The sequence below is a fragment of the Cyclopterus lumpus genome, chromosome 10 (genome assembly GCF_009769545.1).
Source record: "Cyclopterus lumpus isolate fCycLum1 chromosome 10, fCycLum1.pri, whole genome shotgun sequence".
Lineage (NCBI taxonomy): Eukaryota > Metazoa > Chordata > Actinopteri > Perciformes > Cyclopteridae > Cyclopterus > Cyclopterus lumpus.
The window spans coordinates 10,988,967-11,014,017 of NC_046975.1; the positions used below are offsets into that span (position 1 = coordinate 10,988,967).

At 41.6% G+C, this 25,051-nt stretch overlaps 2 protein-coding genes across 2 annotated transcripts; one reads left to right on the plus strand and one right to left on the minus strand.

Moving 5' to 3' along the window:
- The first annotated feature begins 1,579 nt into the window (after positions 1 to 1,579).
- Positions 1,580 to 18,671, plus strand: atp10b (ATPase phospholipid transporting 10B). The gene is made up of 21 exons (XM_034544177.1): positions 1,580 to 1,989; positions 4,351 to 4,555; positions 4,875 to 4,960; positions 5,265 to 5,371; positions 6,766 to 6,897; positions 7,137 to 7,264; positions 7,548 to 7,800; positions 8,552 to 8,751; positions 10,182 to 10,340; positions 11,112 to 11,520; positions 11,656 to 11,756; positions 11,844 to 11,970; positions 12,092 to 12,276; positions 14,878 to 15,145; positions 16,026 to 16,102; positions 16,186 to 16,311; positions 16,408 to 16,608; positions 16,719 to 16,799; positions 16,941 to 17,045; positions 17,305 to 17,492; positions 18,476 to 18,671. The coding sequence occupies exons 1-21, from the start codon at positions 1,580 to 1,582 to the stop codon at positions 18,669 to 18,671; spliced, it is 3,744 nt and encodes a 1,247-aa protein (XP_034400068.1).
- Positions 18,672 to 19,751: 1,080 nt separating this feature from the next.
- Positions 19,752 to 24,947, minus strand: fbxl3l (F-box and leucine-rich repeat protein 3, like). Its single transcript, XM_034543558.1, has 6 exons — positions 24,105 to 24,947; positions 23,449 to 23,523; positions 22,544 to 22,904; positions 22,166 to 22,288; positions 21,762 to 21,933; positions 19,752 to 21,451 (listed from the first exon to the last, which is right to left on the minus strand). Exons 3-6 carry the CDS (start codon positions 22,901 to 22,903, stop codon positions 20,808 to 20,810), a joined length of 1,299 nt encoding a protein of 432 aa, XP_034399449.1. The 5' UTR covers position 22,904; positions 23,449 to 23,523; positions 24,105 to 24,947; the 3' UTR covers positions 19,752 to 20,807.
- Between the last annotated feature and the right edge of the window lie 104 nt (positions 24,948 to 25,051).

Sequence of the window (25,051 nt, forward strand, 5' to 3'; positions counted from 1 at the left end):
TCTGTGTGCACAGTGTGGACTCACAGCTGAGCCACTGTTGACTGGGCGTGCCAGCCAAGCCAAACCTAGCCAGAGCTGACTGAGACAGGTGAGAGGGTGAGTCGGGCACACGCGCGTCACGCCACTCCCCTGCTACACACGAATCGGATGGAAAAACATGCTGAGCTACCCAGCAGAGATGAACCCGCCTGTGTCAGCTGTTCAAGGACAAAACAGAAGGCCATTTACATTTTTTGATTGATAATAAATCACCTGCAAGGTCGCACATGGCACCCGTTAAAAAAGACAATAAAGGCTCATCTATCTCCATTTGGAGGCAATTTTCCAATACCGCCTCTATATGCTGTGAATCAAATAATTAACCGGGAACATAAAGTTTCACTATGACGGCTGGAACTGTGTCTGAAATTTAAATTCAAGTACAATTAATGAGTGACACAGTTCAAAGTTGGCCTAATTAAACAGATTCTGGAGCCTGCTCTGGAAAAGACAACATATGTCAACATGAGGAAGTGGAAGGCCTCCTACATGCATGCCATCTGTACAAGAAGATACTTTGTTATAGTCCATCATACATGGGAGTCTCATATACACATGTACACAGATGAATTCACCCTATCCTGTATGATCATGATCAAACTTTCACCCATCAACAACATTTTGCTAAAGTGTCTTTTATTGGCAAGACATCTTTCATGCTTTGTACTCTGACCTCTGACCTCTCAGTGGATGAGGGGAAAGTGAACATAGAATTATCTTACATTCACCAATAAAGACTCATGCTAATTATGATCTGCAGTCTTATTAAGAGCATTAAAGAGGTTTTCAGCCTCATTAAACACCATGGACTGTATTCTCCATCTGTAGGCTCCTGAATGGGGTGTTTAAGTTCTCTCTGCTGTGTTCATTCACACTCTACAGACTCTTCCTATATGTTTGCCTCGAGCACTCTGCTTGTGTTGTGTTGTCAGTTCAAATCTCCTTATGACCCACTGCACCTATTTTCTGCTCTGCAAATATTAGATTGTCAGCTGTGCATACCCTATTCTTGTTTTTTATTAGTTTTTTTGTTTGTTAAATGTTCAAGGACAACATCAATGTGTGAAGTATTAATGGTGATAAAGACTTTTCTATACAGGTCACTGACTAATTCTGCCGTGTGGATGATTTCAAAGACTTGAAAACTGGTTTCTACTGGCATGAGAATATTGACAGCAAAGTTCAAATCAGCTGAGTCATTGGAGCACCCTCTAAATGTCTGAGAGTAATCATCCTCTATGTGTTACTTAAACAGCTCCAGTGCAAGGAATGCGAACACACCTGTCAATGCAATGGGCGGACTCAGAGGAGGACTAGGTGTACTGTCATTTGTTTCAACCTATTAGACCTCATACACCCACATACACCCACCCACACACACACATACATACACACACACACACACACACACACACACACACAGAGACTCATTCAAGGAGAGCCTGCAGAGAGTACTTTTACCTTAAAGGAGCTTTAAGTATTGAGAAGATGGGGAGGAACAGTTGGTAAGAAGAGGAAAAGAAAAACACAGGGAGCAGCTATGACGTTGAAGAGTCCTCTGGACCGGGTCAGAGATGCTCTGAGAGGTCAGAGAGCACGAGAGAAGGACATCCGCAACTTGGTGTCCAATCTGCCTTATGAGGGCTTGGGGAAGACGAAGCAACCCAACCGCTACTTCCCTGGCAATGCCATCAAGACCACCAAATACACCCTCCTCCTGTTCATCCCCATGAACCTCTTTGAGCAGTTTCACCGTCTCGCTAACATCTACTTTGTGTGCCTGGCGATTCTGAACTTTGTCCCTGTTGTGAACGCCTTTCAGCCAGAGGTAGCTCTGATCCCCATCTGTGTCATCCTGTCTCTGGCGGCCCTGAAGGCCGCCTGGGAGGACTTCAGGAGGTACCGGTCGGACAGAAAGCTCAACAACACGCCGTGCTTCATCTACAGCAGGTAACTGACTCAAAGACAATCATGTCCTTAATATAGAAACAGGGCAGTTGTGCGGTTCATGCATGATGTAGCGAGTGGAAACACTCATAGTGCCTAATGATTCTTATCATACAGCATGTTGCTGTCTATGAGAGTGTGTAGATCTGCCTGATTGTGTGTTTTACTACCTCCTCAACATTTCCGCACCCCGTGAGATTTTTGACTTTAAATGGTAAATGTGTGTGAGATTATTCCTCTTTTGAAGAGCCTCACAACAATATCTCTCACCATCGCAATGTGGACATTTTATGAAATCCTCATCTGGATGTTGCGTCAGCAAAGACAGTAAGGTTAGCGGTTATCTATTTTTTAATTACTGGTGAAGGATGAATAATTCACAAATGAGGATGAACACCTCAAAAAAACCTTTCTCTGCTGGGATTTTGGAACGGATTTCCCCTGGATGTGATGTGAGAATAGAGGCCACTCCAATGATGAATCCTCAAACATTCAACCTCTGGAAGGGTTTATCATTAACTAGCACAGTTGCTTGCTTTCAAATGTCCCATTGTTGGGAAGTGCAGCCTCAGCTGGTGGAAATCCCTGTATCTCCTGTGTGTGTGTGTGTGTGCGTGTGCGTGTGCGTGTGCGTGTGTGTGTGTGTGTGTGTGTGTGTGTGTGGTGATAGGGTCAAAGTGGCCTCAGTGCAGACCCAGTTGTAGCATCTCGGACACTGAAAACGCGCCGGTCCCTCTGGGTCTGTTAGCAGACACTCGTCATCTTCGCCTCACGTCGTCAGATAAACAACAGTTGAGTCATGGCGAGCGGGCTCTTGTGGGTCTCTTATTGCTCGTTGGGTGGGAATGCTGAAGCTCCATTTTGGGGCTTGTAAAGATTAGAACAGAATCAATTGGCTGGGATTTCTTTGAAGCATACAAATGTTTCCTGAAGAAGCTCAGGAATACATTGTAGGCTTCCACACACTTCCTTGTTTTCTCTATCAAGGTGAAGTTTATCCATCTGACAGCTTCGAGGAACACACATCCTTGCAGTGCATGTTAAGTTCCACGTGGAATGTTTTCAGATGAGAGGGATTTAACTCTAATTCACCAGACCTTCTCAGATCCACATCTTTATTTCCAATCACCCTTCACCCACATTTTGTTTTCAAAGAGGTGTGAAGTGTGTCTGTTTGAGCATGAGTGTCTTATCTTTAGGGTCATTCTATCAAGCTGGTCTCTATCTCAAACTCTTGTTAATCCCCCTGGACTCAAACGTATTGAACACGCCAGTTAATAATCATGGTGATTGACTCCTAACTCCTATTGTATTGTTAAATATGTCTAATTCTATTGTCTGCTCTCTGCAGAACATGCAGTCGCCACACCTAACTGTTTATTCCTGTCTGTGGTTTAAGAGTCCTGATATTTCACATGTTGTATAAATGTGACTTATATCGTACCTACTATCAAACCAAACAGTATCTTAAGTGTCACTATATTTCTAGAGATATGTCTTCTCCACAAATACATTTTCAAGAGACACATCAGGTAGCCAAATTCACAAGAGGAGCTACATTTAGACAAATACATTATTTTGCAATGTCAGATCTTTAAGGCAGTTGGAAATATGTTTATTTCTGGCAGAGTTCGATGAGAAGTTTTATAAAAGCAAATAACATATTTTCCAAAATGTCAAAGTATGGAGGTGAAGGATCACTGGCACACATTAAAAAACGTTCTGATTATGACACTTCCCATAACTAGAAACCGATAACTAGGCTGTCTGACATACAGAAGACATACATAAAGCTTTTCTGACAGGAGAGAATATATTTGTGCAACCTGGTAAGTATAATCTAAACGTCATACTAAAATACATAACCCCCCCTCCTGGCTTTGTTTGAGGCGAGGTGTGGTATCATGTGGCAGCCACCTGATCAGGTCCTACATGCAGGGCAGCATGCCTGCAGCGCTGTCATTGGTGATTAGCCAGCTTGAGGTGCAGGGTGAAACCATAACGCATGTGGCTCTATGAGGAGCCTCAAACTCTGGGAACAGGCTGGGCTCAAAATGTGTACTGTCTTTCTCTGAAAGTTTCCTTATTCCAAAGCACATAAACACACCTGGGCCGCTCTCCAAAAACAACGGCATTGATTTTTCATTTGGTTGTATTGTTTATTCCCTAACTTAAGCAGCGGCTGTCATTATTTCATCCATACGGAGTGATTCAATATTTAATTTGATTGCACAAACACAGACAAAATACACCCACTGTGCCAATATTGTTAATAACAACAATCTATAAAAAGCCACCCAGGGACTGTGTATCTTTATGAAATCATCTGTAATGACTGTTGGTATCTGACATGTATGACTTCAGGAAGGATAAAAGGTTCACCAAGAGCCGTTGGAAGGATGTGCGTGTGGGTGATTTTGTGAAGGTGGTTTGCAATGAGATCGTCCCTGCAGACCTGCTGCTCCTGCATTCATCAGACCCCAGCGGTGTCTGCCACATAGAGACATCCAACCTGGATGGAGAGACCAACTTGAAGCAGAGGAGGGCAATGTCTGGCATCTGCATCTCAGTAAGGAATACCTACCACTTCTGAGGTTCCTTTCTCTCACAGTCTTCCATCTCCATTTCCTCTGTGCTGCGTCACCTTTCTCCTCCTCCTTGGGATTGACATTTAACAAAACAACTGTAACATTTCCATCTGCGGTAAATGCGGATCATTATGTCAAAGGCTGTAATGACAGTGAGAAAGCACATACATGTTGGATTAGATGACTTAAATAATATTTTTAGATCACAACTGTGTGTAATACATGTCAGAACAGATTGAGTTACCTTAAGAAAGTTTACATTCATACTGTAGTGACTTTATACCTTCTCTCATTTCCCAGGATCCTGAATTTAAACCTGAAAGCTTCAACACTGTTGTGGTGTGTGAAAAGCCAAACAACAATCTCAATCATTTCAAGTGTTATGTGTGAGTATCAACTACACAGATCACATGGATTCCCCAAACAGTGCCTTTAAGCCTTTCAGAGAAGCCGAGCAAAACTAATTCCAACCCTCTTGCTGCACTTTCTGATGCCACCAGAGGCATTATTGGGGCTGTAATAGACTATAATCGATTTCCTCAGGCACCACAGCTCTTACAGCTGGTCTACCATGCTGTCCAGCTATGGCCATAAAGGAGGGGAATTGCTAATGGGGAATATATCAGCAGTAATGAATATCTAACCAGATCTGAGAGTACAAAGGAGGTTTCTCACTTTCTCCTGCTGCAGAGAGAAACCTGATAAGGACAAGGTGGGCACTGGAATAGAGAGTCTGCTGCTGCGAGGCTGCAAAATGAGAAACACGCACCACGCTGTTGGCTTTGTGGTGTATGCAGGTATATTCTCCATCCTCTCAGCTGTTTCACCACTTTAACCTTGAGCTTTTAGTGTTTTTGCCCAGGGCCATAGCCAGAACTTTAGAAGGTCATGAGTCCAAATTTCCCCATCAGAACCCTACCCAAAATGTTCTTTATCTCACTGCCAACCAAAGTCGGTAAATTATATTTTTGCATATTTATCCTTGCAAAGGTCCAGTTATACTTTCTGTACATTTTGTCGTCCTACATTACAAGGTTTAGTTATTATGGTGCAGAACACTTTATTTGATTCCAATGTGAATGATATGAGGCTGTAAAAGGCCTTTTTCATAGCAGCCATGTTGACGTGTCATTGTAGGGTAAGCACAGGTGTAATTAATAACATTAATTATGGCCCTGATCCCTTTAGGTGGACCAAGGCCCTGAGGCTGGATCACTGGATTAAGTGACACACTAAATAGAAGGACCATTATTCATCATATCAATTACACCTGTGTTTACCCTGCTTGACTGCTGTGAAAAGGGCCGATCACCAAACAACTGTTTGTTATGTAAAGATAAAGTATATTAATGTCTAACTAAGCAGAGAATGAAGCCGCTCTTCCTCTGTGTGTGTTGTCATGCATGCTCATCCTTGCTTTGTTGACGTGTTTGCTAATGCTAGTGCGGATAGATGTGAGCCGCCATGAGCCATCAACATGTTGAGAGCCCAACCATGGTAACATATTTAGCTTGTATAGTATAATTGCATATTCACTATCTTAGTTTCACATGTTAGCATGTTAACATTAGATAAATGGCACGAAACATGAAGTATAGCGGCTGATGGGAATGCCATTAGTTCTTTTCGGTCATAAATTTTAGTATTAGACAACTTCTCAACTATTGTGACCTGATAATGATGTTATATGAAGGATCACCAAAGTTATTACAAGGATGCGCCATCTGGAAAATCAAAGTCAATATATTGAGTAGCTGTTTAATGGCTGATATATCACACGGCACGTGAAAGGTTTGTTGTCAAAGGAAAAGTCAAAGGATCATCAAAGGCGGTATAATTCATTCTTGAGGGACCACAGATGTCTGCGCAAATTTGTTTCATGGCAATTCCTCCAATAGCTGTTTAGATATTTCAGTCTGGATCAAAAGGGTGAACCAACCAAATGAAAGACAGACTGACATTGCAATGTCTAGATCCATGTTGGCATGGTTGAAAATATTAGTCAGTCTTGTGTAATAATTAACCCGCAAATTTCCTGAAATATTAAAGAGGACATGACCTCAGTGTTTGATTGTCCTGTTTTGTTCCCTCACATTAGCTGACCCAGAATAAGCATGTTTTCAAATATAACAATCAATTTCCCTTGGTGTTCACTGACCATTTGGACCTTCTGATCCCACCTTTAATTAAGGCCATGAAACCAAGTCCATGCTCAACAACAACGCGCCAAGATACAAGCGCAGCAAATTAGAGCGGAAGCTGAACACAGACGTCATCTTCTGCGTCATTCTCCTCCTCAGCATGTGTCTTGTTGGAGCACTAGGTCAGTGATGAGTTACATAACTTAACCATAAAATCACTACACAGACTGGTTCAGGGTTAATGGTTTTACATTGATGAGGAGACGTTTCATTTCCAATCAAATAAAAACACACTTTGGCCACAGGCCCAAAATAATACTAGTAAAAAGAGGGAGGAGACAGGGAAGGTGTGGTGCCAAAAATAGCTTTCCTCCCTGTGCGACAGTCTGTGTGATTAATTTCCCTGTCCTCACACATGCAGGTCACTTCTTATGGCTACAGGCGCTGCCCAGTGGGCCCCCTTACCTTGTCCCCGACAGCAATGGTCACCTGGACAGTCCCAGTCTGTCTGGCTTCTACATGTTTTTCACTATGATCATCCTGCTGCAGGTGGAGGAGTCTGACTGTGTGTACGAAAGAAAGTATTAATTGTGTTTATCTTAATTTCCTAATTAAATTTTTTTTCCTTTCTCCTCATTTTTTCTAATATCTTCTTATTCCACCGAGTGTTGTCCACTCTCATCTTAACACTTTTTTCACTTTGATCACTTCTTTCTCGCTCTCTCCTGTCTCTCTTGTCTATATTTAAATGTTCTCCCCACTCCAACTTTCTCCTCTCCTCTTCTTTCCTTTCCTTATTTTGTCTCTTTTCCCCTTGTCTCCTCACTTGCAGATCCTGATTCCTATCTCTCTCTATGTATCCATTGAGTTGGTAAAGATCGGTCAGATCTACTTCATCACCAATGACATCGATCTGCACGATGATGAGACCGACAGACGCGTGCAGTGTAAGACCCTGAACATCACAGAGGACCTGGGACAGATTGAATACGTCTTCTCCGACAAGACGGGAACCCTCACTGAGAACAAGATGGTGTTTCGCAGATGCTCCATCATGGGCACCGAGTACCCACACAAAGAAAATGGTAAACTTCATATTGACAGATTTTATTGAACCAAAAAGAGCTATTTATCATGGGAGAATTCTGCCTTTCTCGCAGAAAAGGGGTTATTTGTAAACCCTCATGATCTCTTCCTAAAGCAAACAACCTGCCTCAACCTATGGAGATTTCTGGCAGAGGCTAGATGCTCCCATATGACTTTTTAACAGTGGAATTAGCAAGCTAGTAGTATCATGCTACTAGTGGTAGAAGTTTAAGAATAGTTATCTTGTCTTTACATAAATTGTTTTCTGTGGTTACCCAGTCTCACGAGGCAGATTCTTTTCAATATAAATACATTTGACCATACAGAATACACATTAAGATATAAATCAGTGGAGTTAAGGCACACATTGGATACTCATAAGCCTCTTGTCAGTATATTGTTTCCCCTTTTCCCCATATATTGTGTTGTGTTCTGATTAGAGACACATCAATTTTGTACTTCCATATTTGTGGTGACTAGCTTCAATCCGATTTTTAACTAATAGTCTTATTGATCTTTTTTCCCTGGAGTTGAGTTCCCTCTTAAAGTTAATTTATTTTGGCTAATTTCGTGGCTAATTTTGGGCATTTGATTCCACCGAGGGGGGGCTGGGGGCTGTCTAATCCATGTCTTTAAAGTCTTTTGACACTGCATGTGTAGTCAAGTGCTCCACATTTGAACATGCCCTGACAAATAGTCTATATATAATATACATACTTTATGTATCAACCTGTTTTGGGGGATTTGCAGCCATCCGCCTTGCTGTCCTTGGTGAACCAGAGTCAGGGGAGGATGTCATCTTCAACCAGCGGCCACAACCTCCCCTGACTGGATGGTCCCTGGATACTGAGGACATAACCCCTGACTGTACACAACATCACCATGATAACCGACACAGGAGCAAGGTCAAGGGAAATGCCCAGAGCGATGTGGCCTTCAGCAGTCCGCTGGTAAGATGATCACTTAGTCAGGAAGAAAAGGCAGATATTTCATTCACGGTCAGGTTATGGGCTTTGTCCATCTTGATGTTATAATGCAGGGTCACAGGACGCCACCGTGGGGGAAACGATGATCAGGATTTTTTGTTTGCTCATGGAGGAGGTGTGGTCGTCAGGGAGTTGACTCAAGGCCACCCAGTGGGGCCCACAAATTACACTAATTTCTCTTGATTAACAAGTGTTCTTGCAGTTGTAATCATGGCTGAGTAGCACAAATAAATGGCTCAAAATCAAACATGATGCAATGCATTTATTGTGAACTGGCCTAATATTATCAACCTAATGGAAGGAGCTAGGGCGGCTACCGACACGTCTTGTCTTACCACTCTTATGGAAAGGGAAATGAATCATAACGTCCTTATTGAGTTTATGACAATGTCTTACCATAAAAACTGTATTAAGAATGCATTTATCTGAATGTAAATGTAACTTTATCCATCCATCCATGTAATAAACTAGCTACACTGCTCATGATGACGAGGAACTGGAGCCTTTATTAGCATGTATTGTGCGATGGTCTATCACATGATCATTATAATATAAAGTTATGGTATTTATTTTGTGGATTCAATTTAGGTCATTATTAGTATACACAATGAATATAGTTAGTATGTTCTGCTTGTTTTCATTATATTTGCAGTCTTATTGGGTAATTAGCAATGATAAATAAATGTAAATGTCATGTATGTTTCTAAGACCAAGAAATTTGAACTTTTAACCGATGACCTGATTTAAAATATTATTTTCCATGTCTAAACCTACTCAAAAGACCTCAATGTGTAATTTGTTTACCAAAATCTCTCCCATCCTTGTGTCAAAAGGCCTCATGGTCCCTGTCCCCGCCGCAGATGGCCGAGCTGTTAGGTGACAGAGATAAGCGCATCCATTTTGGCTTAAAGTTGCCCCTGTGTCTGTGACGGGACATATGGTCATGCTGGGCACCATTTGGCACAGACCACTGATGTCACATAAACTATAAACGTGCACTATAGATTAGTCATAATCGTCTTCATATACAGTACAGTAGTTCTGTGTCTATTTTTGTCCACAGGGCAAAGAGAGGCCTGGAGACACAGGCTGAGACATAAAAAGTATTGTATTTATTCCAGCAAATTGGCACAAAGCCCATTTTTGGTTTTCCTCATGCTGTGTCTCTAACAGAGCAGAATGTTTTTATGAATGAAAACGTCCTCCATTACTTTTGTACTTCCTGCAACAGTTTATTGTATCTACATTAGCGAACAAAACTGGAGGAAAAGGTGAAAAGCCTCAAACTTGTTCCAATCCTGTCATGTCAGAACAGTGAAAGCTGAGTGTAAGCAGTAAACAGTTTATCAACAGGAGCTTTTAATTAAAAAACGGATTCACTTTTACTCCAACAGGAAACTGAGGTGATTCCAGACAGGAAGCTGCTTCAGCAGATTAGCAGGGCAGGGAACTGCAGCGGCAGCCAGGAGATAGATCCTTACTTAGACTTTTTTCTGGGTCTCGCCATTTGCAACACAGTGGCGGTTTCCATGGCAACAGCTCAGAGACAGAGGGTGAGTGCTTTGTTTACTGCCGCTGTGATGGGAAGTGGAGATGGAGGGCACAGTCAGGAGACGAAAGATTTGACACAGGATTTGTACTCTTGAAACTCCCAGTTTAAAAAATGGCAAACTTTTCTACTAGAAAACTTTGTGAAGAATCTATTAATTGTCATTATATAATATAGATCTTTAAACATGGTGTCCAGACATGGACAGTCCTGCAGCAAAATCCCCATAATTTAATCAGTAACTAATTAGGTTGAAATTATTCTTATTAACCTCATACAATTAGTTTAATTTTTAAAGTTCTCTTCAATTGTTTAGCTCTAAGTTTCTGTTCTTTCCTCAGCGGTCAGGGCTAATTTTCTTTCATCTTTAAAGCCCCAGTTGTAAAGATTCTGAGTCCTCGCTAAATTAGCCACATAGTAAAGGGAGATTTGCAAGGGCAATCCGGGTTGTCTTTATTATTTTTAGTGCTCGCTGCTCTTGACTGTGCTGTTCGGGTCTGGCAGATGGGAGAAATATGAGGGTTTTCCCTTGAGTTTGTAATTAAAGGTAAAAGCGCAAAAAGAAACGAAGTGGAAATGGATGACAAGGTTTTAAGACTGTTTTTGTGTTATCACCATATGGGTGTGTGGGCAAAATTGTGACATACAAATTTCTGTTTTCTTTGCTTCACTTTTTCAGGAGAGAGGGTTTTCGCGCTCTGGTCAGGCAAACAACTCACTGGATACTTTAGATGCAAATTCTGTCTCTCTTCCCCATATTTTCACTTCCTGGCAGCGCAAGCCCAAGAGAAGTCGCAGCATATTAGAGGACTTAGTTGTAGAGGAGGACCATTTTAACCCCCCTGTAAAAAAAGAGGACTTTGAAGACACCACTGGGCTCCAAATGTGTTCACTGCATGCTCCATCCGACACAAACTCAGATAATCTGAGCTATGAGGCAGAGAGTCCAGATGAGGCAGCCCTGGTGTACGCAGCCAAGGCATATGGCTTCACCCTTCTGAACCGCACCCCTGACAGTGTGACACTGAGGTTACCGTCTGGGGAGGACCTGGTGTTTGAGGTGCTGGACACCTTGACCTTTGACTCCAACAGGAAGAGAATGTCTGTTTTGGTGCGACACCCAATCACCAGAGAGTATGTGTTGTACACTAAAGGGGCAGACTACGCCATCATGGAGCTACTCGGTACACTGCACTAGTGTAACTACACTAATGCATATTTATTAAATGATTTACCTTTATTAGTCAAAACGGAGATACCCTGGGTCATTTCATAATTCACAATGAAATAAAAAAGAATCTGTGTCATATTATTTTCAGAACATCTCAGTGGGAAGCAGAAGAATATAGCAGCAGGTACTCAGCATCACCTCGACTGCTATGCTAAAGATGGGCTACGTACACTTTGCTTTACAAAGAAGGTACACAATCTGATTTGTTGATATTTAACAGCATCATTTTCTCATACTAGATGAGTTCTGTTCATCTTCTTTCTGCGTGTGCTGCAGGTTGTGAGTTACAAGGAGTATGAAAGCTGGTCAGTGAACAGACAGAGAGCTCTGGCTGCTATAGACCACAGAGAGGAGCTTGTTATGGACACTGCAGTGCAGCTAGAGACAGGCCTCTCCCTGCTAGGTAGCATGCGTATGCCCAACACACATCAATCATAATAAACACTTGAAAAACATACTGTGTATCTGTGTGATAAGCTCTGTGTTTGAATATTGCCTGACTTTGGATATATATCCTCTTGCAGGGGCGACGGGCATCGAGGACCGTCTTCAGGAGAGTGTCCCAGACACCATCGTGGCACTGCGGGAGGCAGGGATACAGGTGTGGGTGCTGACTGGTGACAAGCCGGAGACAGCTGTCAACATCGGCTATGCCTGCAGGCTACTGGAAGAGGAAGACCTGGTGATTAACATGAGCTGCAAAAACAAGGTGAGGAGGCCGCTGCCTGCCTCACTAAGGGTTGGCTGTTTGACTCAGAGCTGTGAAGTGATGCATGATGGAACATCTCTGATTCATTTCTTACACCACAATTAGAATTTGTTTGGGGAAAATCTAACGCGGGATGGAAATGTCAACGTACGTAAAGAAACATTTAGGTTAGCTTAGCACAATGACGGAAACCAGTGGGAAACAGTTTGCTCGCTCAGTCTACAGGTAACATAATCTGCCCACTAGTAGTTGCTAGGCAACAAGCAGAGAATCCAGGAGGTTAACTGTGCAAGAGATAGCCAGCCTAATTTTTACACATTTGCCAAATGCTATACAGTTAATTAATGAGTCTTAGAGGTGCTTGTAGTTGAATTTTGTTACGTTTGTACAGAGCCAGTGTAGCTGTTTCCAAGCTTTACGTTAAGCTAAGCTAATCGCTACTTGCGGTATCTTCATATTTACCATACTGAGGTGAGAGTGGTATAGACCTTCTCTATAATGGACTAAACTTACATATCTTTATGAGCTTTAGCATTATATCTGAAACATCAGATTTTATTTGGGGGTAGTTATTCTTACATCATGAGATCTTACCAGACCTGTCAAATAATATTTAAAGCTGGTAGAATTGTGCCAGGATTTTTCTAAATAAAGTGAAATATCATTTGCATCAAGAGATATAAAATGGGGGTGAGTTATGTACTGTGATAGATTAGGGATAAATATAAGGACTGTAAAAGTATTACTTTCTGTTGTAAAAATTCTTCACCAAGTGTAAAATCCTTATTCAGGTAATTTATTTTTGCAAGAAAGCGTTCAAATCATATGTTTCTAAGTTGCTACGCGAAGGTCTTGTCTCTGCTTTTGTCCTTTATACCCTGTGACAAACACTTCATGACAGGAGGGGGGTAGTGGAGGCTTGCCCAACTTAACCAAGCCCCCACCTTATTTTCCTTGAGATCAGGTCTTGATTGTCTTTCTGTGGGCGCTTCTTCATTCCAGAGAAGCATGTGTCTTATTTTTCAGCTCAAAGTTCTCGAGAAAGGAGAGGAATAACCCCTGGTGTTTCCCCGCGAGACCCCTTAGACCATGCATGTTATTCATGGTCCCTTTGTTGTGTGAGACTACAGAGGTTAAGTAACATATGGAGTTGTAAACAAAACAACTGAAACATCCCTCACAGCCCTACTAAAAACAGTTATTTGTCCAACACTCTCCAACTTAAATTACAGGTTTTGAATATACAAATATACAATTACTTATTGCTTACATGTATGTCTGCATATTTGAGCCACTCAATATGAGGGGATTTATATTTCACACATCACACACATACAGCTTGTTTCTTAGGGCAGCATTGGCTGTATTTAATGGTCATTTAGGACAAGTCTTGTGTTTTCCAAGCAGTTCAAGAGGTTTTACCTCAGCGTACGTCTCCCTCCAACTTAAATGGCCAAACCTTTTTGACCACTTTTATATTTAACTAAAGGTCAAACCCTCACATTTTCATCAGAAAAAGATAAGGTGTCAGGTGTGGACCCTGCTTCTCTGAGGTCATTAAAGACCCTTCATAACAACCTGACCATGTCCTAATCATCCCCGGCCTCAAATAGACTGAAATTACCCGTCGGCTCTAACGGATACATGGGGAGCTTTTTGTAACAAAGGCACTGCTGCGCTCCTCTCAGACGGGACTAGTCATTGATGATGAATGGAGGAAGAGACCCCCAATACAATATCTACTGCTTTCATATCTAATTACCAGTCTAATGTTCAACCCCCAGGGGAAATACCCCTTTGCTCATAATAGTAATGAACTTTTCTTTGTTTTGTTTACCACTGTAACTCGATGACCACCTGAGGGATGCATTCATAGAGTCATCTCCCAACCACACCTAATGAAATTTAACCAGCATTAGATAGATGATCTAAAAACAGGATGTGACCCAATTTTTTTTTCATCATGTCCCTTTTCCTTTTGGCTAAGAGGTTGGAGTTATTTACAGACAACAATGATGAGTCTGATGGGACCAAGGCCTCATAATTGCTTCAAGTCTGATATCATGAACATGACTCAGTAGCATAGAGAGTCTTCTTATAGATTATAAGAGATGTCATATCCAAGTTAGGACTTATCCTCTTTTACTTTGTATTTTCTTTAGTTCACTACACTACCTTGTGTGCAGCTAAGTCAAATTGATTACAACTTTGTAATAGGGCTTCCATGAGAATTTATTTTTAATAATGGATTAATTTTATGATTATCTGCTCAATGTATTGCTTGTCTATAAAATGTGTAAACTGGTAAAAAAGAAAAAGAAGATAAGATAAGATAAAAAATGCCTATCACATGTTCTCTTTATCCAAAGATGATATCTTCACAATATTTTTGTCCAAGCAACTGTCCAAAACCAAAGAAGCAAAGAAAATATTCATATCTGATGCTGAAATGAGGACGATTTAGCATTTATTTAAAAAAAGGACTTATTGACTATCAAAATTGTTGGCGGTTATTTCTCCACAACTAATTGTTTCAACTCCAGTTTGGAAAGCTTCATAATACTGAAAACTCAGTAAAATAACCAGATGTTGATTTTGCAGCTTGTGTGCACGTCTATCTTGGACTGCACACTGGAAGAGGTGAGGAGGTACAGCGAGGACCCTCGCAATGTGGACACAACCCAAGGCATCTCTCTGGTGATTGACGGATGCACCCTGACCATGGCTTTGTCGTCAGACCTACAGGACCGCTTCGTGGACCTGGCGAAGCGCTGCCGCTCTGTGCTCTGCTGTAGAGTCACGCCCTTACAGAAGAGCAGAGTGGTGAAGATGGTCAGGGAGAAGCTCAAGGTCATGACCCTTGCTGTCGGTGAGAACATCTTCTTGAGCTTTTCATGCAATTCCAAATACATTCATCTGGGACTTTTAATGCAAAATAGAAGAATCAAAGAACTATAAAATTAAAGTGAAAAAAAATCAATTAATTGATTATGATTGTATACTGCTGGGATATTGTTATACTATATACAATAGGCTTTTTCAACGGAAGACATTTAGACATGTCACAGTAGGGAAAGCACAGGTGTAACTAATCCAATGAATGTTGGCTGAATTTCATTTAGCTGCTTCAGTTTCAGGGTCCTGGTATTGTGCATGCTGGCTCAGTGTCACCCTGTCAGGACATGCTGGGACACTTAGTTAATGTTATTAGTAAAACCTGTGCTTTTCCTACTATGACAAGCTGCGAAGAAGACCTATGAGAAATAAAGCAAAAAGCATTGTTTGGGAAATAAATGGTTTTGTGAGACAATGCAGGGGAAAAGAAAGGTAATACTTTCAGGTGTTCTTGATCTTAACCTCTTTGAGTCATTCAACCTCCTGAGAAATGTTTTGGACATTAGACAAGAAAGTCTCATCTACATTGAATAAAAGAAAATTCATACCTAACCATTGAATGAAATTACTGTATATACTGATGTCATTTATTTTCATTCATGGCAGATTTTACATTTTAAAATGGCGTTCTGCTGAGACACCTAGTCCCTTCACTTGGTTCTTAATTCAGGTCCTGAGTTTTTATATAGTCAACATATCACAACAGCAGGGTAGTTCCATTAAACAAAACATAAAATGACCAAATAAATACATTTTATTTGTATTAATGTATAAGAACCATCAAGTCAGTGGGTTTTGATCTATTTTCTTCTGAAATAGACGTTGTCGAACTGATATTCACTGTGTGGTTTCAGGTGATGGTGCAAATGATGTCAGCATGATCCAAGCAGCTGATATCGGCATTGGGCTATCCGGTCAGGAGGGCATGCAGGTCTGAACTGAGGTCTTCAGCTTTCGAGATGTCACTTGTTTCTTTGACTGCTCTCACTGTCCAAAACTCTCTGGCATCTGCAGGCGGTCATGGCGAGTGATTTTGCTATATCTCGCTTCAAACACCTGAACAAACTTATCCTGGTTCACGGACACTGGTGCTACACTCGACTTGCCAACATGATCATTTACTTCTTCTATAAGAACGTGGTGAGTGTCGAGTCGACGTTAGAGCGCTCTGCTGTCTGAATCAACATCTTGCCTGGATGTATCATGTGATCTTCTACACTTTAATGTGCTTCCCAGGCCTACGTGAATCTGCTGTTCTGGTATCAGTTCTTCTGCGGCTTCTCTGGCACCACCATGATCGACTACTGGCTGATGATTTTCTTTAACCTCTTCTTCACCTCGGTACCACCCATCATGTTTGGGATTATGGATAGAGATGTTTCTGCAGAGATGCTGCTTGGTGTTCCTGAACTGTACAGGATGGGACAGGGTGCAGGGGTCAGTCACAAGAGTAGCTACGTGTTTATAGAGTTGGGTCATGATTAAAATTCACCGAATATGTTGCTAAGCGTATGTATTAAAATGTGTGTGTGTGTGTACTTGTTTAGGAATACACATTTTCAACTTTCTGGGTCTCCATGCTCGATGCCTTCTATCAGAGTCTGGTGTGCTTCTTTATTCCATATTTGGTGAGAGAAACATTTAAATTCTGTGTCTTCGATAAAATATTGTGCAAAGTTGCTTTTCTGTTCTGGTGTGTCCTCTGAGTTATTTGACCGGTTTATTGCTTTTTGCCTAAAATCTGACCACATGTATTGTCTGCCCTCCAGGCTTACCAGGATTCAGACATTGATGTGTTTACCTTTGGAACTCCTTTGAACACAATCTCTTTATTTACCATCATTTTGCATCTGTCAATAGAGATCAAAGCCTGGGTGAGTGCTGAACTGATATATATCATCACAGTGTATACTCCCAGTGAGCCAAAACTCTTATCATTAAATACTTTCAGGCTGGTCTGCAATTTATACTAATATGATGATAACAACAACAACAATTTCACGAAACATGTATGTGCAACATTATTTGCATTAATCCAGTGTATTTTTAAATGAATGCAAGAAAAAAAAGTTTAATGACGAATGGGGTTGTTTTCAAAATATGTAATTGCTGTTTTATGCATCTGTCTTGCAGACAGTGGTTCACTGGGTAATCATGCTGGGCAGTGTGGCATTGTACTTCATTGTGACGCTTGTGTACAGCGCCATCTGTGTCAGCTGTAACCCTCCATCCAACCCGTACTGGATCCTCCAGAGCCAGATGGCCGACCCCATGTTTTACCTTCTCTGCATCATCACCACTGTGGTGGCTCTGATGCCCAGGTACTATTAATTTAATGTGCCCTCGTCATTGTTACTTTATCGCTTTTTTAATGTACTTATTTGAATACATTCTAGCTCGCTCTATTACATTACATTGAATACCTCTGAAGAGCATATAAGCAGCAGATTGTTTAATTGTCCCATTTTCCTACATTTATCTCCTGTTATATGTATACGTATATGTATTAGGGGAAATGTCAACAATTTTCACATCTACAGGAACAAAAATTATTTAAAAAACTATAAACTTTAGGCAATTTCCTCTCGCATATAGCATTTGGAAAGGAAAGAGTTAAAAAATATCCTACTGTACACAGTTGTGCTGGCAATTTACAATCAGGAGCATGTTAAACTCTTCCCTGTTTTTATTCTAAGACAACGTAGGATAAAGAAAATACGGTTCAGATGCCCCGCTGAATCTTACAGGTTGACACTCGTAGTATACTAAAGTTTCTTCGTCATTAAAAAGACAGAAAATAACACCACACACCTAGAGCCCAAGGCACTGCTTCAAATGTTCTGTTTTGTCGGACCAACAGTCCAAAACCCAAAGATGTCCCATAACATCACTATGAATTATAACGCAAAATCACTTTTTTAATTTTTTCGGAGTTACAAATCCTTGTCAAATCAAAGAGATCCGAAACCACTGTTGTAGTCCTCCTTCCACTCCTGTTTAAAACTAATCAATCTCATAATTATATTATGTAAGTGCAATTTTGGAGTTTGTATTTGACTTGTGCAGATCATGAACTGCTATGTCATTGGAAGGTTGTTGTGGTGCATAAACAGTCTCGGCAGATTTGTAATTAAATAATGTTAATTGTGAAGTCCAGAAATGATCTGCACCGCGGCTCGATCTTTCCTCCTGGTTGCTGATGCGTCTGAAAGTGCTGATATTTAGAGGGAATGCTCTGATTTACATCAAAGAGACGCATATTTTTCACTGGCCTACTTTCTCACCACCACTCTCTCTCCCCCAGGTACATGTTTCATGTGCTGAAGAACTCTATCGCCCCCTCCCCGCTTGTGCAAGCCAGGCATCTGGACCGGCTGGACCCCTCCACGCGGGACGAGTGGATGAAGGAATGGAAGAGCTTCAGGAGCACGAGCCAGGTCAAACGCTCCAGGTTGTCTCCCCCAACTTCTCCCACCATGGAGACCCTTGCGGACATTTAACCCCAGTCTGTTACCCCCTCTGGTGTCATGGAGGATGAATTCACACTGAATGTCATCACAGAAAACTATTAGAGGCCTGTACACAAATGAGAAACAGACTTGTTGGCAACATGAAGGACTAAGATGATATATTTATTGAGAAAGTGGTAAATATTCCTCATGATTGTATATATCCCAGTATGTTTTCATTTTTGGGGAAATACTCTTCTTGGACTTGTGACAAATCATCGATTGGGGTGATGAGTGAGGAAAAGTATGTAGGCCCTCTCCTCCTTACCCTCCTCATAACAAGCTGCCATAGTGAACACATAAGCCTGTTACTTTCCTGATGGGTTTTCAGAGCACAGTGGTAACCCACTTAGTCATGCCACCCACCCCTCCAAAACGTGGCACTTTTCCAGAACAAAATGCTTAGCTGGTTTAATATTCCTCTCACCTAGATACCCTAAACAGTCACAATGCATCCCGTCACTGAGGCGAACACATGTGTGTGATTGACAGATTCCACCTGTTTAGAAATAATTATGTTTTTATACTGTAGGCTGGGCCTGTGACTGGTTGGTTGTATTTTTTTGAGTCTGGGAAATTTGCTGGGAAAATACACATAGGTACAATGAAATTGTCTTTATCCCAAGTGTGTGCGCGCGCGTGTGTGTGTGTGTGTGTGTGTGTGTGTGTGTGTGTGTGTGCGTGTGTGCGTGTGTGTTATTTCAGATGCAGCATCTAGATCAAACAATTCAGAAGGTAAATTCAAAAGAAAAAGATAAGACTTCTAAGCTACACACTCAGATGCCTTTCCTTTATGGAAATGGAGTGTGCACAAGCCAAATCCACTTGTAAAAAGGGCTGAGTTATCATTGGCATACTTCATTATACAGTAGCTGCTCTGCTTATATAAGGTCCCACTGCCTCCAGTTAGACCATTGCTGCTCTCTAGTGTTGAAAAGGAAAAGCTGCAGGAAGGTCAAAAGGGACAAAGTATTATATTATAGTCACAAGAATATGCAACAATTAAGTTCATTAAAAATATTTTAATTGATAATTAAATACAGCAGAAGTAAAATAAATGGCAGTTACAATAAAGCAGAATTCTTCCAAATCTGAGCAACTTTGTCACTGCTGCACATACATAAACAAATGTAACAAATTATTAAATGCAAGGCTTTTTTAAACGCATTGGGTTACAGTGTGGCACTGAATACTGTGTCCCTATTGTGTTTTACACAAAATAAGATTGCACAAAAATAAAATAAATGAAACGAAATGAAGGCCTCTATTTTGAACACATTAAAGACATCCAGTGTGAAAACGTTCATCTGTGCTAAATGAACAAAGATGTCCATCTAGAATCTTTTTTAAATGTATCTGAAAAAAAAAAGATTATTTTGTCATGAAAACCTGTGACACCAGAACAACAATCCCCCTATCCCCAAACAGTTTTTACTATTAATAACTATAGGTGATGTTCATTGTATTATGCGGTCCTTTTGGGATTTATTATATTTTTGTAAGCTTATAGTATATGACCTTTAAATGACACTCAAGGAACAAAAAAAGGAAAATCAAATCAATTTCAGCTGTGAAGAAAGAGGATAGTAGTATGAATGGTTTAGATGTCTAAAGCTAAGTTATTTCAGATATGTTAACTAACTGTGGTTTAGGATCAATTATTAAGCTCCACCGACAAACATAAATAGACAAGAATACAAAAGACCAATTGAGTTTTACATGAAGCTGCGACTCTTGCTCTGCCTCAACTGGGAACTCCTGTTCTCTCTGTGCTGCATTGGTATCACTATGGTTAGTCCTCAGGGAAATGCTGTTTAGTGTGACGCTTTTAATACTAGCCAACAGATGACAGATCCACATCCTTTGGGCTCAATGGTTAAACGGTTGCAGTGAGTGACTGTACATTCTGACCATCCTTCACAGACCAAAAGAACCTACTACATGCAAGATGTTTCATCACAATGTCTATGCATAGAGACAAAGCTCACAAGACAGACAGTTTTTAAGTCTTACATCAAGTCTCCTGCAGGTAGAAATACAAGTGACAGCTTTGGAAAGGACCCATGAACACTGATGACCAACAAGAGCCTATCCCACTGCAGCCCTCCGCTCTGGCTTCATGTCAGCCTACCAGGTGGGCATCATATCAGGGGACCACTTGCGGCCCAGATGCTTGGACACCTCACTGTGGATCTGCTCCATGTTGTAGCTGCTGTCTGGGATCAACACCTCCTCCATGATTGACAGCTGAGTCAACCTGCCCCCGCACATCTTTACAAACTCCACAAAGCCACTGCAGGTCACTTCACACTCGCCGAGCCCGATGGCAGTCAGGCTTTTGCAGCGTTCGGCGATTAGGATCAGCTCCTCGTCCAGGGGCTCAAGGCTGTTGGCGCACACCACGAGCTCCACCAGCCGAGGACAGTTCAGTCCGATGCGTCCCAGCATCTCTTTGCTAGCTGCCCGGCCAAAGTACAGGTGGGTGACGGGAGTCTCCTCGTGGAAGAAGGGCTCAAACTCTTCCTCATAAAGGAAGAAGTACATGACAATGTTGACCTTGGCTGAGTGTTGGACCAAGGCCTCCCAGCTGCTTCTTTTGATGGTGTGAAAGTGTGTCTGCCCAGGGTTTTCGCTCACCACGTCAATGCGCAGGTGATCCAAGTGGACGTGTTTTTCAGAGGAGAGGGCCAGCAGGAGCTCGTCACTCAGGAGATGGTAGTTCAACGCCAGCTCCCTGAGTCCATGGCACTGGTCTGCTACAAACAGGATACCTGGAAACAGAAAGAGAATGATAGCATCTGAATGGGAACAGAAACAACAAACAAATAATCAGCGTGACTCTAGGGATTCAGTACCCCACTCTGGTCCCAACTGAAATATTATCAATCTTTACCTGAAAGAGAGTCACAAAGTAAAGCAACATGGAGCACCCTGGTGGCCTAGGAACTGAATACACTTATACTTCAAACCAGGCCAACACATTTGTTGCACATCATTCCCCCTTTTTCTCATTTCTGTACCACTCTCTACTCTAATAAAAGCAAAACAAAAGAGAATAATTTATCAAAAATGTGCAGTGACCTGCTGGGGAGACATGAGGACAACTGCTCATCTTCAGAAACTTTAGGGTGTTGCTGTTGTTGGCAACCAGCACCTGCAGGGACGGGTCGTCCACTGGCGTGTCATCAATCTTGATAGAGGACAGGGACTTGGAGTTGACAAACACAACTGTCAGTGCAGACACAAAGTGGGCCTGAGGAGGGACAAGCAATGATGATTAAACCAGAACGTCTTACACCAAATAAATGTGCAGGATTTGTTTTCATTACTGTAACTGCTTATGAAGGATAAGAGAGATGATAGCAGACTTCAGGTTGACATGCAAACAGAGGACTTGATGTGACTAATTAAGCTCTTTGCATGTAACAAACAAAGCAGCAGTGAAAGTGTTGAAATGTGCATATTAAGCACAGGCAGTCTCTTACCTGAGACATATCCATGAAGCTGGGCCGTGCTGTGGAAATTAACCCCAGGGTCTTAATGGTACAGTTCACCAGCTGGGAGAGAATGTCACAGGCCGCCTCTGCAGATTCAGTGCAGCTGTCCACCTGATTTACCATTTAGGTGAAAATAAGAAAGCACACAAACATGAGGAACAGAAAGACGGAGGTGTACTGTATGAATAATCTCAGCCCTGGATGTAAGCCCATTAATGCCGAGGAAGCTGGTGCATCATGATCAATTCTGCAGCAGATGGTTTGGATTAAGGAGGCCACACATTGTTTTCAAGGCAGCTGTGTTGTGAAAATGGAGGAGGAGGTGAAAGGAGAGAGTAATGTGTGACAGCAGGGAAGGGAATTTACCTTTAAGCTGACGTACTGCAGGTGCTGGGCATGCCTCTTAATGATCTGCTGAATGAGGTCAGGATGAGTGGAGCGCAGGTAAGACGTGGCTGACCGATTGAGCTCAAACTCAAACCTCCTCCACAGATCAGGGGAGTGAAAGACGCCATTCCAGCAGCGACACATCGACGAGGCCCTGGCCCGGTCAACGAGAGACAGATGCTGGAAGATCTGCAGGACGACGTGGTGGGGCAGGTTACCCCAGTCCTCTGCTGAAGTCAGGGCAAAGCTGGACGTCCCTCGCTTCGGTCTTTGAGCCCTCCCCACATGAGAGGGGAAGCGCTGGCACTTTGATTTGAGACCTGTCTTTCCTCGTTTCATTCTGAAACAGAGGGATCATGATTAGGAACAGTTTAACGTTTAAATGCAGTAAAAATGATGAATGCACATCAGCAAATCAGTGCATACTAGATTACAGTACTATCTAACACTCTAACTGAAACCAGGCAAAACATTTTTAATTTCACCGAAAATCTGGTTTGTTTCCTTGTTTTTTAACACCATGTCAGTAGTTTACGAAAGCAGTTTAATTTTAATTAGTATCATTGTCTTTCACCTGCTGTTTTTTAAACACAATGATGGTATTGACTCTATTAAATCAATGTTACATAATCATAATCATAATCATAATTATTATTATTAAATTAACTGCTCATTCTATCAGATAGTTTATACTTCATAAATCTACCACTGATTTCAGTAAAAATGCAAAGCACTGCTTGTGTTCTTCCATTGTTTACTCAGTTAATAAAGTATAACTTATAGCAAGCTTGCCTGCATGAACATGAAAACTGCCTCTGCTGATATGGGATCTGAGGCATTTATTAGTGGTCAAATAGTAGTATATCCAATAATAGCAAACTCACCTCAAAGACTTGTCAAAACACGTGGACAAATTCAAAGTGATGCTGAAGCCTTTTTTCCAGTCTTGTAGAGGCAATCTTTGGAAGATAAAGGATTTCAACAGTAAATTGCTTGTAAAGTCTACTCAAAGATACAAATATGTTGGTCCAAGAATAAAAAAGTAAAACATATCTTGAAGCTTGATACTCTGGCGACTAGTTTCAGACAGCTCGTTAAGGGCATGATTAATACTGTAGATACATATACTGCACTGCTTGTGTTTGAGTCGACTATCAACCTACATATCACACATGCCTACTCAGACTCGATATAATTACATTATTTTTCTTTCTTTCTTTTTTTCTTTTTTTGCTTAGCTTGTGCATTTTTTATTTTATGTTTGTAATTTTTAATATTATATAGGTGGAGGCTTCAAATAAGCCCAGTTGGCTTTTTGTCTCTTCCTGCACTGTGATATTCATTTATCTCTGTTGTGAGTTTATTGTGCCAATAAAAAAATTAATTAAAAAAAAAACCTGTGTATTGAACTGAGCTGAACTAACGTGAACAATACCACCTGTGGCATCAGGTAGGGCCTACACAAATCTGGACGCTTTGAGCACAATGCTCATACAACGTTAAACACAGAACAAACGGCATGAAAACACGTGCTACTTACATGTGCGGCTTACAGACAACCCTTTCCTCCCGGTGTGGTGCTCTGCCCTCGGAGGAGACAGCGTTTACTTGGAGCCATGGCTGGAGATCGGTGGAGAAACGCGGTCTGTTCCCGATATGGTGCAGCAGGAGCAGCTCCCACAATAAGCTCTCCTCTCGGCTTTAGCGACAGCTTGACAGGCGCCGCGGAGCAGCAGGTACACACACGTGAGCGGGGGAAGACACGGATCTGCCCGGCTGTATCTCTCACCACCAACATGCATGCAGAGAAATAGAGGCACTTTGTACATCAACAGGGAGATTAAACGCCCGTGTGTTTTCTTATTACAGCGGCTTTACCTTTGCTTTGACTCGTGTTTGTGTGTATTCTGAACCACAATCCTCTGTTTTTTTAATATATGACAAAGAAGGTCAAAGTTTCAAGTTGCAGTATGACGGAGTAATATGTCCCAAATACTGCATGCAACAATGCCTATACTGTGTAAGGGCTGCTGTAGTATGAAGTCAAAGTAAATAAGTAAAAGTATCTTATTATGTCTGTGTATTAATTGTGCTTTGACCCGCAGGATCACTTTTGCTTCTTCATGTGTTCCCTTTCATGCGGCAAGTTAAAGCCTTTTAAGCATTTATGATCTTTGTTTTGCATGAGCAGAGCACATTATAACCCCTGTTACTCTTAACATCATAGCTTTCGTTTTGACAGCAGGTTACCATAAAACAATTGCTCTCACTGTCTCAACTACTTTGTCATTATAGTATGATCATCTGGTCTTTTACTGATATCGGAGCCCTGATGTTGTTTTTGTGTTTTCCATTATGCATGTTTGTGTGCGCGTGTGTGTGTGTGTATGCGTGTGCGTGTGTTGTGTGCGTGCGTGCGTGCGTGTCTCTGTGTGGTCATTTAACCTACTTTTAATCCACTATACAAAGTGCATGTATGATGTCAAC

Coding starts and splice junctions, on each gene's coding strand:
- atp10b (XM_034544177.1), top strand. CDS start 1,580: ATGACGTTGAAGAGTCCTCTGGACCGGGTCAGAGATGCTCTGAGAGGT. Junction 7,265..7,547: donor CTATGATCATCCTGCTGCAG/GTGGAGGAGTCT, acceptor CCTCACTTGCAG/ATCCTGATTCCTATCTCTCT. Junction 17,046..17,304: donor CAATAGAGATCAAAGCCTGG/GTGAGTGCTGAA, acceptor TCTGTCTTGCAG/ACAGTGGTTCACTGGGTAAT.
- fbxl3l (XM_034543558.1), bottom strand. CDS start 22,903: ATGAAACGAGGAAAGACAGGTCTCAAATCAAAGTGCCAGCGCTTCCCC. Junction 22,289..22,543: donor TGCAGTACGTCAGCTTAAAG/GTAAATTCCCTT, acceptor ATGGTAAATCAG/GTGGACAGCTGCACTGAATC. Junction 21,452..21,761: donor TCCTCATGTCTCCCCAGCAG/GTCACTGCACAT, acceptor TTCTGTTTCCAG/GTATCCTGTTTGTAGCAGAC.